Source organism: Myxine glutinosa, chromosome 3 (assembly GCF_964187855.1).
Source record: "Myxine glutinosa chromosome 3, kmMyxGlut1.1, whole genome shotgun sequence".
Taxonomy (NCBI): domain Eukaryota; kingdom Metazoa; phylum Chordata; class Myxini; order Myxiniformes; family Myxinidae; genus Myxine; species Myxine glutinosa.
Window position 1 is genome coordinate 134,406,270 of NC_136263.1, and position 18,035 is coordinate 134,424,304.

The following is an 18,035-nucleotide window of genomic DNA, read 5'->3' on the forward strand; positions in this document are numbered from 1 at the left end:
AATGAAAACTTTAGGCATGGAAACTTTAGGATACATAGTAAAAAGGTTGAGCCTCCACTTTTTATTCGTCCATAATGACCAAAATGGCAGGTTCTCAACATTCACTTGCAGTTGTTTTACTTTTTTATTTAAAAATCTCAATCTCTGTTCATCTGTGTGATATTCCATGTTGCACCTTTGAATCAATTTAACTCCATATCTGTCATGTTATGATTTCCTGGCTTTTTAGCATGTGCCAGTGGAATACAGTACAGGACTTTATTTGTAAATTTGTGGTATTAGAATGAAAAATGGGTAAATCAAATATTGTGAAAGAAAAATGGATAAATCAAATATTGTGAAAGAAAAATGGGTAAATGAAATATTTTATGAATGAAAAATGAGTAAATCAAATCTGAATGAAAAATGGGTAAATCAAATATTATGAATGAAAAATGAGGAAATCAAATCTGAATGAAAAATGGGTAAATCAAATATTAGGAATGAAAAATGGGTAAATCAAATATTACGAATGAAAAATGGGTAAATCAAATATTGTGAAAGAAAAATGGGTGAATCAAATTTTATGAATGAAAAATGGGTAAATCAAATATTATGAATGAAAAATGAGTGAATCAAATCTGAATGAAAAATGGGTTAATCAAATATTATGAATGAAAAATGGGTAAATCAAATAGTGTGAAAGAAAAATGGGTAAATCAAATTTTATGAATGAAAAATGGGTAAATCAAATATTATGAATGAAAAATGAGTAAATCAAATCTGAATGAAAAATGGGTAAATCAAATATTATGAATGAAAAATGAGGAAATCAAATCGGAATGAAAAATGGGTAAATCAAATATTATGAATGAAACATGGGTAAATCAAATATTGTGAAAGAAAAATGGGTAAATCAAATTTTATGAATGAAAAATGGGTAAATCAAATATTATGAATGAAAAATGGGTAAATCAAATATTGTGAAAGAAAAATGGGTAAATCAAATATTGTGAAAGAAAAATGGGTAAATCAAATTTTATGAATGAAAAATCGGTAAATCAAATATGAATGAAACATGGGTAAATCAAATATTATGAATGAAAAATGGGTAAATCAAATATTATGAATGAGACATGGGTAAATCAAATATTATGAATGAGAAATGGGTAAATCAAATATTATGAATGAAAAATGGGTAAATCAAATATTATGAATGAAAAATGGGTAAATCAAATATTGTGAAAGAAAAATGGGTAAATCAAATTTATGAATGAAAAATGGGTAAATCAAATATGAATGAAAAATGGGTAAATCAAATTTTATGAATGAAAAATGGGTAAATCAAATATTATGAATGAAAAATGAGTAAATCAAATCTGAATGAAAAATGGGTAAATCAAATATTATGAATGAGAAATGGGTAAATCAAATATTATGAATGAAAAATGGGTAAATCAAATATTATGAATGAAAAATGGGTAAATCAAATATTGTGAAAGAAAAATGGGTGAATCAAATACCGTATTATGAATGAGAAATGGGTAAATCAAATATTATGAATGAGAAATGGGTAAATCAAATATTATGAATGAAAAATGGGTAAATCAAATTTTATGAATGAAAAATGGGTAAATCAAATATTGTGAAAGAAAAATGGGTAAATCAAATTTTATGAATGAAAAATGGGTAAATCAAATATTATGAATGAAAAATGAGTAAATCAAATTTGAATGAAAAATGGGTAAATCAAATTTTATGAATGAAAAATGGGTAAATCAAATATGAATGAAAAATGGGTAAATCAAATATTATGAATGAAAAATGGGTAAATCAAATATTATGAATGAGAAATGGGTAACTCAAATATTATGAATGAAAAATGGGTAAATAAAATATTATGAATGAAAAATGGGTAAATAAAATATTGTGAAAGAAAAATGGGTAAATGAAATTTTATGAATGAAAAATGGGTAAATCAAATATGAATGAAAAATGGGTAAATCAAATTTTATGAATGAAAAATGGTTAAATCAAATATTATGAATGAGAAATGGGTGAATCTCTGTGTGTTCTATCAATCTTCTATCAATCTCTGTTCTCTGTGAATCTCTACTCTCTGTCGCTCCATTCTTCATCCCTCAGATCGGCAGTCTGCTGCCTCCTCACTCTGCAGACCTGGACAAAATCACAGACTGGGCAAACAAGTGGAACATGTCTTTCAATCCTGACAAATCTCACACTCTTACGATGTCTCTCCGAAAAGACCGACTGGACAACCCTCCCATCCACTTTCTGAATAATCCTCTCCAAGAAGTTCTGTCACTCAAGCTTTTGGGTCTCACTATCTGCCATGATCTTTCCTGGGAAAACCACATTTCAAATCTGGCCTCCAAAGCCAGTCGCCGACTGGGCATCCTCCGTCGTGCGAAGTCCTTCCTTGGCACACCTGAGCTCCTCACCACATACAAGGCTTTCATCCGCAGCTCAATGGAATACTGCTCTCCCCTCTGGACTGGTGGTGCTCCTGCCTCACACCTAGCTCGTCTTCACGCTGCTGAAACCAAAGCATTCAGAATCATTGGAATCTCCCGCGATGAAGCTAACTCCAAGGGCCTCTCACTCACTCACCGCAGGCAGGTTGGTGGTCTTTCCATCTTCTACCGACTCCTCTCTGGCCTTGCCCCCCCAGCGCTCTCTGGGCTCTGTCCCGCAAATATTCCTACAGGTCGCACAAGATCTGCCTGCAACCCTCTTATGGTCAAACTGCCAAAATCAAGACTCTCTGCTCACCTTCACTCCTTCATTCCTCTTTTCTCCCGCCTCTGGAACAAACTCCCTCACTCTCTTCAATCCCACTCCACCCTCCAGGTCTTTAAAACAGCTGTTCACCGCCATCTCTTATCTTCCCCCATCCAAAACCTTGATCTTTTCTACCCCCGCTAATTTCACCCCAATTCCACTTTTTTGAAATACCAACTCTGTCCTGGAAGTCCTTGGTGTCCTTGTGTTTTATACTTCTCCCTCCACCCCCCCCCCTTCCCACGCCTCCTCCCCCCAAGCCCTCTCCCTTCCACACATCTCCCTGCTCTCAAATGGTTGTGTTTGTGTGCTTCCCCTTCTCTCCCCATCTTGTTTTCCGCTCCCTCTTTTTATATATTTTGTTTGTCTTGTTGATTTGTTTGTGAAGTAAATGTTAGCTCTTTCACGAGCCTCGATTCAGTATACAAAAAAAAAAAAAAAAAAAATCAAATATTATGAATGAAAAATCGGTAAATCAAATATGAATGAAAAATGGGTAAATCAAATATGAATGAAAAATGGGTAAATGAAATATTATGAATGAAAAATGGGTAAATCAAATATTATGAATGAGAAATGGGTAAATCAAATATTATGAATGAGAAATGGGTAAATAAAATATTATGAATGAAAAATGGGTAAATCAAATTTTATGAATGAAAAATGGGTAAATCAAATATTGTGAAAGAAAAATGGGTAAATCAAATTTTATGAATGAAAAATGGGTGAATCAAATATGAATGAAAAATGGGTAAATCAAATTTTATGAATGAAAAATGGGTAAATCAAATATTATGAATGAGAAATGGGTAAATCAAATATTATGAATGAAAAATGGGTAAATCAAATATTGTGAAAGAAAAATGTGTAAATCAAATATTATGAATGAAAAATGGGTAAATCAAATATTATGAATGAAAAATGGGTAAATCAAATATTGTGAAAGAAAAATGGGTAAATCAAAATTTATGAATGAAAAATGGGTAAATCAAATATGAATGAAAAATGTGTAAATCAAATTTTATGAATGAAAAATGGGTAAATCAAATATTATGAATGAGAAATGGGTAAATCAAATATGAATGAAAAATGGGTAAATCAAATATGAATGAAAAATGGGTAAATCAAATATTATGAATGAAAAATGGGTAAATCAAATATTATGAATGAGAAATGGGTAAATCAAATATTATGAATGAAAAATGGGTAAATCAAATTTTATGAATGAAAAATGGGTAAATCAAATATTGTGAAAGAAAAATGGGTAAATCAAATATTGTGAAAGAAAAATGGATAAATCAAATTTTATGAATGAAAAATGGGTAAATCAAATATTGTGAAAGAAAAATGGGTGAATCAAATTTTATGAATGAAAAAATGGGTAAATCAAATATTATGAATGAAAAATGAGTAAATCAAATCTGAATGAAAAATGGGAAAATCTAATATTATGAATGAAAAATGGGTAAATCAAATATTGTGAAAGAAAAATGAGTAAATCAAATCTGAATGAAAAATGGGTAAATCAAATATTGTGAAAGAAAAATGGGTAAATCAAATATTGTGAAAGAAAAATTGGTAAATCAAATATTGTGAAAGAAAAATGGGTAAATCAAATTTTATGAATGAAAAATGGGTAAATCAAACATTGTGAAAGAAAAATGGGTAAATCAAATTTTATGAATGAAAAATGGGTAAATCAAATATTGTGAAAGAAAAATGGGTAAATCAAATTTTATGAATGAAAAATGGGTAAATCAAATATTGTGAAAGAAAAATGGGTAAATCAAATTTTATGAATGAAAAATGGGTAAATCAAATATTATGAATGAAAAATGAGTAAATCAAATATTGTGAATGAAAAATGGGTGAATCAAATATTATGAATGAAAAATAGGTAAATCAAATATGAATGAAAAATGGGTAAATCAAATATGAATGAAAAATGGGTAAATCAAATATTATAAATGAAAATGGGTAAATCAAATATTATGAATGAAAAATGGGTAAATCAAATATTATGAATGAAAAATGGGTAAATCAAATATTATGAATGAGAAATGGATAAATCTAATATTATGAATGAAAAATGGTTATATACACCTCCTCAACCCCTCTTTGAAAAAGGATCCAATACAATTTTATTCTTCTCTATCTGCTCCCCTTCGTTTTATTTTTCTTCCCCAAGTTACAGTACATTCAGAAAGTATTCAGACCCCTTCACTTTTTTTTACATTTTGTTATGTTACAGCTTTATGCTGAAATCGTTTAAATTCATTTTTTCCCTCATCAATCTACACTCAATACCCCATAATGACAAAGAGAAAACAGGATTTTAGAAAGTTTTGCAAATTTATTAAAAAGAAAAAACTGAAATATCACATTTACATAAGTATTCATACCCTTTGCTATGACACTTGAAATTTAGCTCAGGTGCCTCCCATTTCTCTTGATCATCTTTGAGATGTTTCTACACCTTGATTGGAGTCCACATGTTGTGGGCGGCCAGCTCTAGTAAGAGTCCTGTTTGTTCCAAACTTATTCCATTTAAGAATTATGGAGGCCACTGTGCTCTTAGGAACCTTCAATGCAGCAGAAATCTTTTGTAGGCTTCCCCAGATCTGTGCCTCGACACAATCCTGTCTCTGAGCCCTGCAGGCAGTTCCTTCGACCTCATGGCTTGGTTTTTGCTCTGATATGCATTGTCAGCTGTGAGACCTTATATAGACCGGTGTGTGCCTTTCCAAATCATGTCCAATCAATTGAATTTACCACAGGTGGACTCCAATCAAGGTGTAGAAACATCTCAAAGATGATCAAGAGAAATGGGAGGCACCTGAGCTAAATTTCAAGTGTCATAGCAAAGGGTCTGAATACTTATGTAAATGTGATATTTCAGTTTTTTCTTTTTAATAAATTTGCAAAACTTTCTAAAATCCTGTTTTCTCTTTGTCATTATGGGGTATTGAGTGTAGATTGATGAGGGAAAAAATGAATTTAAACGATTTCAGCATAAGGCTGCAACATAACAAAATGTGAAAAAAGTGAAGGGGTCTGAATACTTTCTGAATGCACTGTAGGTAGCGTCCCACGATTCTTCAATATTTCCTGGCTTCCACTCCACACTACCTTTCGACAAGAGCAGCCCATGTTTGTTGGCACTCCTACCAAATCCGACACGCCAGCCCTCATGGTTCAGAGCTGCTTCGGTATCATCCTGCGATAGAGTAGCAACCTAAGCAGGATTCATTCTCAGTGGGATTAATACTCAGCAGCAGCAGGATATAGAAATGTTTACGACTGCAGTTTGTGGATTCCCTAATGCCCCCAGTGGAGAGACAGAATAACAACTATGAAGCTAAGGCCTGTACTAAAAATGCATTGGAACCTTGCCCATCAAGGATTCTGATAATGTCAGTTGGTTATTGGGTTACTGAAGAAGTGCATGACATTCATGTGACATGTTGCTAAGATATTGAAAAAACAAGTGTGAAAGGTTGGGGCACTCATGTTATAGAACAGCATTTTGAAGTCACCAACCTTGAACTTGAAATCGACTTTACTTGCTTGGATGTACAGGTATACAACCCTCTGGTTCAACAATTCCAATACACAACTGAAAATGATTATTTTGGAATGGGATACAAGACCTGAGGCACTGAACACTTTGGTGTAAACACCAGATAGGTAATTAAAGCACAGGACTTGGATCACTATTCCTGTGCTGCTTTCATATCTCCAGAAATGCCAAGCAGGGAATTGTTACAGGGTACCAGCCCACAATGTCCTATTTTTGAAGGATATTGTGAGATATTTAATGTCCAAAAGCAAGTGCAAGAGGATGGAGGATGATGACCACTCCTTTTTGCACCGTGACAATGCATAGGGCTGCTGAAACAGTTTCCTTGGCTATTGGGCACAATCCTGGACGGGTCGCCACTCCGACGCAGGATACCCGAGTGGCTCATTCATGTCAGCAAGCTGGTACTCAATTTGCCGACGTCGGAAGGATGGCAGGCTGAGTCAACCACCTGATGCTAATTCAATGATCGACCGGGATTCGAACTCAGGATCCTGGGATCCCAAGCCCGCACCCTAACCGTTAAGCCAACACCAGGCGTTAAGCCAAGAATATGGAACAAGTTGTTTAATGATGTACTCCAAGATACAATGCCTTCTGCTGATATAGTACAACAGAATGGCAGTCTAAACGTCAGGGATCAAACCCTGACTACTATTACGACTACTACTAACTTGCTCCTCCTCTTTAGTTGCCCCTATTATTATCACTTTCTTGTGGGGTCATTTCTGGCCCAAGTTTTTCACGAACCAACTGGCCAGGCCTGATTGTTCAGGGTGTTCAGGCAACACTATCCTCACTGTCCACCATCTGGAAATCTCCCACAAACCAAGAACTGAAGTTGTGACTGTACAGAGCTCTGATAATCTCAATTTTCTGCTGTGGCTGAGATTTGGACACGCAATGCTATTATAAACACACACATCGATATTCACCCTGCTCAAATTTTATTTGCCCATATTCACCCCAGATCCACTTTTTTGAAATACCGACTTCTTTCCTGCAAGTTGGTGGAAGACCCTGGTGTTGGGCTAGGGTGCCAGCTTAGGATCCTGGGTTCGAATCCCGCTCGATCGCTGAATTAACGCCAGGGGGGTTGACTCAGCCTGTCATTCCTTCCAAGGTCGGCAAATTGAGTACCAGTTCACTGGTATTTCCCTGTTTGTCGTAAAAAGGCGACAACCAAGGGCTCCAGTGCTAACTCCAATCTCCAAGGGCTCCAAAGCCAGTGGCCGACTGGGCATCCTCCATCGTGCGAAGTCCTTCTTTGGCACACCTGAGCTCCTCACCACATACAAGGCTTTCATCCGCAGCTCAATGGAATACTGCTCTCCCCTCTGGGCTGGTGCTCCTGCCTCACACCTAGCTCGTCTTCACGCTGTTGAAACCAAAGCATTCAGAATCATTGGAATCTCCCACGATGAAGCTAACTCTAAGGGCCTCTCACTCACTCACCGCAGGCAGGTTGGTGGTCTTTCCATCTTCTACCGACTCCTCTCTGGCCTTGCCCCCCCAGCTCTCTCTGGACTCTGTCCCGCAAATATTCCTACAGGTCGCACAAGATCTGCCTGCAACCCTCTTATGGTCAAACTGCCAAAATCAAGACTCTCTGCTCACCTTCACTCCTTCATTCCTCTTTTCTCCTGCCTCTGGAACAAACTCCCTCACTCTCTTCAATCCCACTCCACCCTCCAGGTCTTTAAAACAGCTGTTCACCACCATCTCTTATCTTCCCCCATCCAAAACCTTGATCTTTTCTACCCCCGCTAATTTCGGTCCCCTTGTGTTTTATACCTCTCCCCCCCCGCCCTCCCCCTCCCACGCCTCCTGCCCCCAAGCCCTCTCCCTCCCACACTTCTCCCTGCTCTCAAATGTTGTGGTTGTGTGCTTCCCCTTCTCTTCCTGTGTGTGTGTGTGGTTGTGTGCTTCCTGTGTGTGTGTGTGGTTGTGTGCTTCCCCTTCTCTCCCCATCTTGTCTTCTGCTCCCTCTTTTTGTGTGTTTTGTTTGGTTGATTTGTTTGTGAAATAAATGTTAGCTCTTTCACGAGCCTTGATTCAGTATACAAAAAAAAAAAAAAAAAAAAAAAAAAAAGGGTTGGCGGCAGGAAGGGCATCCGGCCGTAAAACATTGCTTCAAAAAAAGGGGACCAAAAAACAACAACCACGGTCCCCGAAAAAGGCCAACCCCCGCTTGCGGGGAAAAATGGCCTCTAAAGGTGTTTTTTTTCCTGGAAGTCCTAGCAGTGTCCATGTGTTTTATCCCTCTCCCACCGCCCCCCCCGCCCACTTCCCATGCCCCCCCCAAACCCTCTCCCTCTCACAGATCTCCCGAAGTCCCTGTTCTCTACTGTTGTACTTGTGTGCTTCTCTCTCTCTCTCTCCCCCCATCTTGTCTCCCGCTCCCTTTATCATGCTTTATGTGTCAGTTTTTTGTTTTTGTGATTAATGTTAGCTCTTACACGAGCCTCGATCTTGTATACAAAAACAAAAACAAAAAAAAATGTTGGTTTTGGCCCTATCTCTCAATGGTGAAGAATCACATAAAAATTAAATAATTATCATATCCGAATCCATATTCAGATCTTCACCAAAATCTAATTGAATCGTCCTTGTCACACACACAGCCTCTCCACGAAGTTTCGTCCAAATCTGTCTACAACCTTTTGAGATATCCTGCTATGTATCGTTTTTGGCCCGATCTCCTAATGGTGAAATATCACTTAGAAAATTCTACTAGCCGGATCCGAATCCGGATCTTCACCAAAATCTAATCATTTCGTCCTTGTCACATACGCTACATCTCTGCCAACTTTCGTCTGAATCCGTCCCTAACGTAATTGAGATATCTTGTTCACAAACAAGCCCAAAACTCAAAAGTGAGACCCAAAAGTTCGGTCACTCAAGCTTTTGGGTCTCACTATCTGCCATGATCTTTCCTGGGAAAACCACATTTCCAATCTGGCCTCCAAAGCCAGTCGCCGATTGGGCATCCTCCATCGTGCGAAGTCCTTCCTTGGCACACCAGAGCTCCTCACCACATACAAGGCTTTCATCCACAGCTCAATGGAATACTGTTCTCCCCTCTGGGCTGGTGCTCCTGCCTCACACCGAGCTCGTCTTCACGTTGTTGAAACCAAAGCTTTCAGAATCATTGGAATCTCCCGCGATGAAGCTGATTCTGGGGGCCTTTCACTCACTCACCACAGGCAGGTTGGTCGTCTTTCTGTCTTCTACCGACTCCTCTCCGGCCTTGCTCCCCCAGCTCTCTCTGGGCTCTGTCCCCCAAATATTCCTACAGGTCGCACAAGATCTGCCTACAACCCTCTTATGGTTAAACTGCCAAAATCTAGACTCTCTGCTCACCTTCACTCCTTCATTCCTCTTTTCTCCGGCTTCTGGACCAAACTCCCACACTCCCTTCAATCCCACTCCTCCCTCCAGGTCTTTAAAACAGCTGTTCACCACCATCTCTTATCTTCCCCCATCCAAAACCTTGATCTTTTCTACCCCCGCTAATTTCACCCCAGATCCACTTTTTAGAAATACCAACTTCTTTACTGGAAGCCCTTGCAGTGTCCTTGTGTTTTATAATTCAACCCCCCCCCCCCACCCCCCCTTCCCAAGCCTCCTCCCCCCCAAGCCCTCTCCCTCCCACATATCTCCCGATGTCCCTGCTCTCAAATGCTGTGTTTGTGTGCTTCCCCTTCTCTCCCCATCTTGTCTACCTTATTATATGTTTTATGTGTCTGTTTGATTTTTTTTTGTGTGATAAATGTTAGCTCTTTCACGAAGCCTCGATTCTGTATACAAAAAAACAAACAAAAAACAACAACAGACAGACAGACATGGGCAAAAACATAACCTCTGTCTACCTTTGGTGGCAGAGGTAACAAGTTGAGCAGCAGGATTTAGACGATGTAGCACCACACATGAAATGGGGTTAATGGCTCATACTAATGCATTATTTGACTTTCTTAATGAGCCTGATGGGTTGTTCTATTAGTATTTCCATCTGAACCCTTGGCTCATGATGCATCCATTCTACATTTATATCCCCATATACCATACATTCGTCCATTGTGTCCGAACGTCCTTGCAGTTCATGCAAAAGTACTCTGACATCTACTAATGTCTTTGTCCTGCATGTGATTTATGTACAATCTTGTCGAAAAACTTTAGATTAGAGTAAATTTAAAAAAAAATCAGGATGTGCAAACAGTTGTCACAGTAAAATCCTCATATACAGTCACGCGAAAAAGTAAGTACACCCCACGTAAAGTTTTGACTTTTTCAACATATTTCAACATACAGCTATTTGATCTTCATTTCAACAATATTGACAGATAAAGGTGATATAATATAACAAATATCATGAACCATTTACAATTTGTAGTTCATTGTATAATTTAAATAAACATAAATGCAAATTTCGCATGTGGAAAAAGTAAGTACACCCTCGGCTCTAAGAGGTGGTATTGCCCCCTTTGGCAGAAACAACCTCAAGTAGGCGTTTCTTATAACTGTCTACCATTCTCTGACGTTGACTGGGAGAAATTTTTGCTCACTCCTCCATGCAGAATTATTTCAGCTGTGCGATGTTTGAGGGGTTTCTTGCATACACAGCTCGTTTCAAATGCCCCCACAACATCTCAATGGGATTTAGATCCGGGCTTTGACTTGGCCATTCCAGAACCCTCCATTTCTTTCTTTTCAGCCATTCCTTGGTGGATTTACTGGTATGTTTAGGGTCATTGTCATGTTGCAAGGTCCACCCTCGGTTGAGCTTCAATTTCTTCGACAGATGGCCTCACATTATCCTCAAGCACCCTCTGGTACAATGAAGAATTCATAGTGGATTATATGATGGTGAGCTGCCCAGGCCCTGATGCAGCAAAGCTGCCCCAAACCATAATATTTCCACCACCATGCTTTACAGTTGTTATCAGGTTCTTGTGGTCAAATGCTGTCTTTGGTTTTTGCCAAACATGTCTTCTGGTACTGTGGCCAAATAGTTCTACCTTTGACTCATCTGTCCAGAGCACATTGTTCCAGAAGTGCTGGTCTTTGCCTTGGTGTTCATTGGCAAACTTTAGTCTTGCCCTGATGTTCTTTCTGGACAGCAAAGGTTTCCTCCTGGCACACCTCCCATGTAGATCACATTTGTGCAGCCTCTTTATAATGGTAGACTCGTGCACTTTGACATCAACAGTAGCAAGAGCTACCTGTAGGTCCCGTGATGACATTCTGGGGTTCTTAGAGACTTCTTTCAGCATCTTGCGGTTTGCTCTCGGGCTGAACTTGCTGGGGCGGCCTGGCGTGAACAAGTTGGCAGTTGTTTGGAATCTTCTCCACTCGTAGATGATCTTCCGGACAGTCGAATGATTGATTTCAAATTGTTTGGAGATCTTTTTAAATCCCTTCCCAGACTCGTAGGCATCTATAATCTTCTTTCTGAAGGCCTCATAGAGCTCTTTTGATTTAGGCATGGTGACGCCGCACACTTCAACAACAAAGGGCAAACCAAACTAAATGTCTGAGGTTTAAATAAGACAGGTTCCTCCAAGATCCTCTCTTATGATGTTCTAATCATTTGCACCTGAGCTGGTGCACATGATTCTAATTTTAGGTATTTGAAGTAGTGATAAATGTAGGGGTGTACTTACTTTTTCCACATGTGAAATTTGCATTTATGTTTATTTAAATTATACAATGGACTACAAAATGTAAATGTTTCATGATATTTGTTATATTATATCACCTTTATCTATCAATATTGTTGAAATGAAGATCAAATAGCTGTATATTGAAATATGTTGAAAAAGTCAAAACTTTACATGGGGTGTACTTACTTTTTCACGTGACTGCATATTGTTATCTCTGGGGGTAAAGCAACATCTCGAGCCAGGTAGATCTGTATAGGTAGGTATTCGACTGTCACGATAGGGAATCTACCTTGTAATAAGTTCTGTTAGTCCGGTTTGTCGGTTAACATGTATACCTGTGAACAATAACATACCAGGATGTTCGTGTGTTAGTGTAGGATTTAAAGGTAACGCCCCTGTGTGTTACACCTGGTCATCAAACCTTTGTCCCTTATGGCAATGCACACCTGTAGACACTTAGTTAGGCCCTTTAGTGCACGCATTAATTAAATTCCCTTCCCTGACAAGACTTTGGAAGAAGACAGGCAAGAGGCCAGTCCAGGGCACCACCGCATGGACCGCAGCCAGCTACACCTCCGCTCGGCCTCAAGTAACACGCGCTATGACCACGCTACACACTATGACCACGCTCCAGGCCTGTGGAGGGCACTGATTGGGTGGCGTGCCGAGGCTGACGTCACCGCAGCAAGGTTATAAGAGGGCGCGCCGAACTCTATGAGCAGTCCTAGCCCGAGTTCGCTGGCTTGCTTCTGGGAGTTCTCTTGAGTTGAGTGGAGTTCGCTTGCTTCTTGCACGTTCTTTGTCTCTCTGGCACGCCCAACTCTTGGGAGAGCTGACTGGGACTTGGCAGACCGATAGTGTGTGGAGATCGACCTCGTGTGGAGCCGCTAGCCTGCGTTGGACGCGTGGTGCTTGGAGCGAGGCCTTGTGGTGCTTGGAGCGAGGCCTTGTGGTGCTTGGAGTGAGGCCTGGTGGTGCTCGGAGGCGGATGGAGAGGGCCGCGTGGGACGTCGACGGACGCAAGATGACAAGACAGATAAGACCATTCCACATTTCCCCGAACATAACGGATGTTTCTATTTTCGTAATTCATTCCCTCGTCTATCCCTGGTGTTGGGCTAGCGGCTAGGGTGCCGGCTTAGGATCCTAGGATCCTGGGTTCGAATCCCGGTCGATCGCTGAATTAATGCCAGGGGGGTTGACTCAGCCTGTCATCCTTCCGAGGTCGGCAAATTGAGTACCAGTTCACTGGTAATTCCCTGTTTGTCGTTAAAGGCGGCAAAAAGGGTTGGCGTCAGGAAGGGCATCCGGCCGTAAAACATTGCTTCAAAAAGGGGACCGAAAAACAACAACAACCACAGTTCCCGAAAAAGGCCAACCCCCGCTTGCGGGGAAAAATGGCCTCTAAAGGTGGTTTTTTTAATTATTTTTTTATTCCCTCGTCTGTATCTGAAGTCTGGTGTGTGGGATCCCAACTTAGGCTTTTTATTTGATTACCGTTGCGCTTCATTGTCTTGGGTTCCGGAATAAACGTGTTTCTTTTTGTACCTTAAATCTTGTCGTTTGCTTGAGTTAATTCCTTACACGATCGAAGCTGCCGTCGGTTCACCAGAAGGTAAGCGCTTTTACCGCAGCTTTCCACTTCCTTTCTTCTTCCTGCGTTTGATAGTAAAATCCGTGTTCGGTCGTCGCCTCCAAGTAAAGCCGTTTTTGGTCCATCCGCAAGCCCTGGTATTAACCGAAGGGTCCGCGCGACAATATTGTCTTTGATGTTTTGTGTGATCCTTAACAAGAGTACACAAGTTCAGAGGTTGTTAATTAGGCTTCCTCCTTTCTGGATTGTGCAACGTTCTCCATTTGTTCGTAATTTATGCTTGCCAAACATTACTAGCTCTGAATATGCCATGAATAACCAATGATGAAATGAAGAAGAAGAAAAAGTCTTGTCAAAAATTGGTTCTTTCAACTGTGTCAAGTAAAAACCCTGGGCAGTGATATCAGTTGCTTCCTATTGTTGCCCCCAACTCGATTACCAGTAGCAATTGTTGGATGAATGAGCGTTTCTATTACCAAAATATATAAAATTGAAGTTAATTTGGAGCCTCCAAATGATAGAGCAGGGAATTGCCCTTATCAGGTCCTTGCAACCCAATGGTACATGTATGGGAGTTGTTGAAAACCACATTAATAATGAACTAAAATATCACACCAGGAGTCTTGAATCATCATTGGGAATCCAAAATTATTCCAGCGCGGTGTCAATCATCTTACATGGAAATGATCTGTTGGCGTTTGCCCAGTCTCGCTACACCACCTATAGGTTATCGGTGAAAATCTTATACATATTGTGAACAGTGGTGTCTGTCCGTGCGTTCGTCTGTCTCTCGTGTATGGCGGATGCTTCCTGCGCAGCATTTGAAAAACTGCTGATTGGTTATTTTGTATTTTCATTTCACTTTTCTTGACGCAATAAAAGACATGAAGCAATGGGGTTGGTCGGTATTAGTCAGAGGGAAGGCTAATTGTGACATTTAGCAAGGCTGGGGTCCCTAGAGATGGAAAATTACTCAAGCTTTTTATTGTTTTGGCAAGGATATAAAATTCGTCATTAAATGGTGTAAAATTATGCACCAGTGATAAATATAATGGCCACAATGAACTTTCAAATGTGATCGAAATAAGCTCCCAGGAGTCTGCAGAAGAATGTAGAGGGACATAGTCCATGTGCTGGTGCTGGGAGACCCAGGATGGACATATACAGCTGGCAGTAAAATGGATGGACAAACAACCCGCAGAGTGATTCCCATTCTGACGAAGACGAGCCATGTGATAATGAGGACGATGACTTGTGAGCCATCCTTCAAGTATATCTAGAACAATTTGCATGACAATGCTCCACACATAATATATAATTTATAGTTTGAGTTCATAAGAACCTCTGTAACTTGTTCACCTTGACTTGTGTCTCTTCATGTATTGTGTTAATCAGATATATTATGGTATGAACAGATACAAGTACTTAAATCAGGATAAACATCACTTTTACATGTGATGTACATATATAACCATACAATCGATGCTTCTGCAAGAAATAGTGTAAATGGAGTATGTATCTTTAAATATATATTTCATCAAAAAGGAGTTTGTGTATTATTTACTTATTGCAATATGATTCCCTGGCACAAATTAATAAAATAATCATGATGATAAGTGCGAGTTATTTACACATAGTGTGGAATGTGGATACACACAAATGGGTTAATCCATTTTCTGGAAATATCCTGGTCACAGCACCAATGTAGCATAATATTGCAGTTGGAATGACCACCTTCGTGCACCATATGCTAACTAACCAGTCAACAGAGTCATTGGGTCACCAAACGTTTAATAATTTTGAACCAATATTGCCATCTGCATCACATTCCAATTTCAGTCGCAAAATTGGCAAGAATCGTAATTTGAGGGTCAGTGTATAAAATGGGGCACATACTTGTCATCATCATCTAAGACGTCATTGAAGATTACAAATGGTATCAAAATGTTGGCAAAGGGCAAGTTATTGATGAATGGTGCTATTTGGTGCATCATGTCTTTAAATAATTAAATGTAAAACTATATGATTAAAAAAACTTAATTTTGAGTGGGTTTGGGCGAGTATTTCTATCACATTTGAAAGTTCATTGTGGCCATTATATTTATTACTGGTGCATAATTTTTATAAAATAGCATTATATGAGAATTTAATATCCTTGCCAACAAGATACAAAACGTTTGTGGTATACTTACATACATTCTTTATACACCTTAAACTGACAATGACCATATACATTTTGGATGGAAAATCTGCAACCGGTGTCCTTAGGGGTTAGGGTTCAAAATTGAGTGATAAAACAGAGAAGGCAAAGAGCTACACACTGCTATCACACATTTTCCATCTCTCGGGACCCTAGCCTTGCTAAAAATCAGTCTTCCTCCCCCTGACTGACTCTCTACAACCCCATCACTATGGTCAACAAAAAACTTGGGGTCGGGCTCAAAGGCTAATATAGTCAATCACTTTATTGTCTCTTTCAGTAATCTTTAAAATCAACATGAACATCTGGATTAAAGTAGATTTAATACAGATCTTCATGGATTAACACAATTTAAAATAGCTATATTTTGCCCTATTTTTAGACAAATGCAACCTCCACCACCCGATGTTGCACCACCATTTTGTGGTGCTGGTATAAGTATTTCAGAGCTTTGGATCTGAGTGAAACCAAGAATACAACACAATTAACCTTTTTAAAGTCCATGAAATGATTTAAATTGATACATTAACTTAAATTTTTCCCATCAATGGGGACTGGTACTTTTGCTAGCACAATATTATATAGAGTACAAACACTGTACTTTTATTTGAAGATATTATTGCTTCAACATTTTAATTTACTTTTTATTTTTACCTCCCCCACCGAAGGTGGATAGAGGTTATGTTTTCACCCCTGTCTGTCTGTTTGTCTGTGAACAAGATATCTCAAAATGTTGTGGACGGATTTGGACGAAAGTTGGCAGAGAGGTAGCGTATGTAACAAGGACCAAATGATTAGATTTTGGCGTAGATCCAGATTCGAATCCGGCTAGTATAATTTTTTAAGTGATTCTTCACCATTGGGAGATCGGGCCAAAAACGATATATAGCAGGATATATCATAAAGTTGGGAACGGATTTGGACGAAACTTGGTGGACAGGTTGCGTATGTGACAAGGAAGAATTGATTCAATTTTGGTGAAAATTCGTATCCGGATCCGGATCAGATACTTTTAAAAAGTGATTTTTCATCATTGAGAGATAGGGCTAAAACTGATATGTAGCAGGATATCTCAAAAAGTTATGGACGGATTTGAACAAAACTTGATGGACATGTTGTGTGTGTGTGTGTGCACGTAAGGACGAATCATTTCGAATTTGGTGAAGATCTGAATATGGATTCGGATACGAGAATTATTTTATTTTTAAGTGATTCTTCAGCATTGAGAGATAGGACCAAAAGCCAAATATAACATGATATTTTAAAAAGTTATGGATGAGTTGGTTCGGTGACCAGAACAAGCCGATTAGATTTTGGTTCAGGTCCGGATCCAGATGCGGCCTATCAGTGGGATACTAAATCTCAAATGCTCAACCCGGTGGAGGTATTCAGCATATCAGTGGATAGAAAACGTCAAAGGCTCAACCTGGTGGAGGTATTCACTCCACCGCATGTTTTATACTGAAGTCAATGAATAGATTTTACTATTAATAGGAAAAATAAAATAAAATATCAAATGTTTATTTTTGGCTCAATGAAATCAATCTTCAGGATATTGCATGTCGGATGATTCTCAACATGTAATTTAAAAAACAAACCTCTCACAATAACATTGTTGTATAAATAAAAATAGAAATAACATTTGGTGTGACATGCAGGTTTGCAATGTGAAGACAGGGGATCACATTGACGAAGAATGAGAAGTTGTCATTTCCCATTGAGACAAGGCAGGCCCGAAGATGCAGATTGATCCCTGTCATACAGAAGGGCATCACTTGAAATAGTGCACAACATCATCAAATGATAAACAAACTCCATGCAAGCAAACGTCACCTGCTACATGGTATAAAATAAAATAGGATAAGTGGGGGAGGAAGGTGGGTTGGGGAGTCTGCATCGAATGCAACAATAACGGTGCTACAATACCTAAACTGCTTCTTGAGTTTGGACGGCGGTGTCATGCTGAAAATACGATCGCAGAGTGAGAATCTCTGGTCGTGCTGCATTGTTCCACTTAATGGTGGCAGGAGGCGACCTCTGCCCCCAATGGGCAGCGAGTTAAATTTAGATGCATTTGGAAAGTGCGCACCTCCATTCTTGCAATCTCCCTTCGGTGTGGAAGAGTGAGAGACAAGGGGAAGGGGCGTAATATTCAGACTATTTAAAAAGAAAAACAAAAACTATCTTGTATATTTCAAAAACATAATAAATACAGAC

The 18,035-nt window shown here is 39.1% G+C and overlaps 1 protein-coding gene across 1 annotated transcript in view; it reads right to left on the minus strand.

Annotated features, from left to right (window-relative positions):
* Positions 1-17,318: 17,318 nt before the first annotated feature.
* LOC137423191 (protein FAM184A) overlaps positions 17,319-18,035 on the minus strand; it is a 192,940-nt gene continuing 192,223 nt past the window's right edge. The window contains exons 18-19 of the mRNA XM_078774580.1: positions 17,745-17,926; positions 17,319-17,571 (exon numbers count right to left, since the gene is read on the minus strand). Coding sequence (XP_078630706.1) covers positions 17,526-17,571; positions 17,745-17,926 — 228 coding nt within the window. The 3' untranslated portion in view covers positions 17,319-17,525. The remainder of the gene's footprint in view (positions 17,572-17,744; positions 17,927-18,035) is intronic.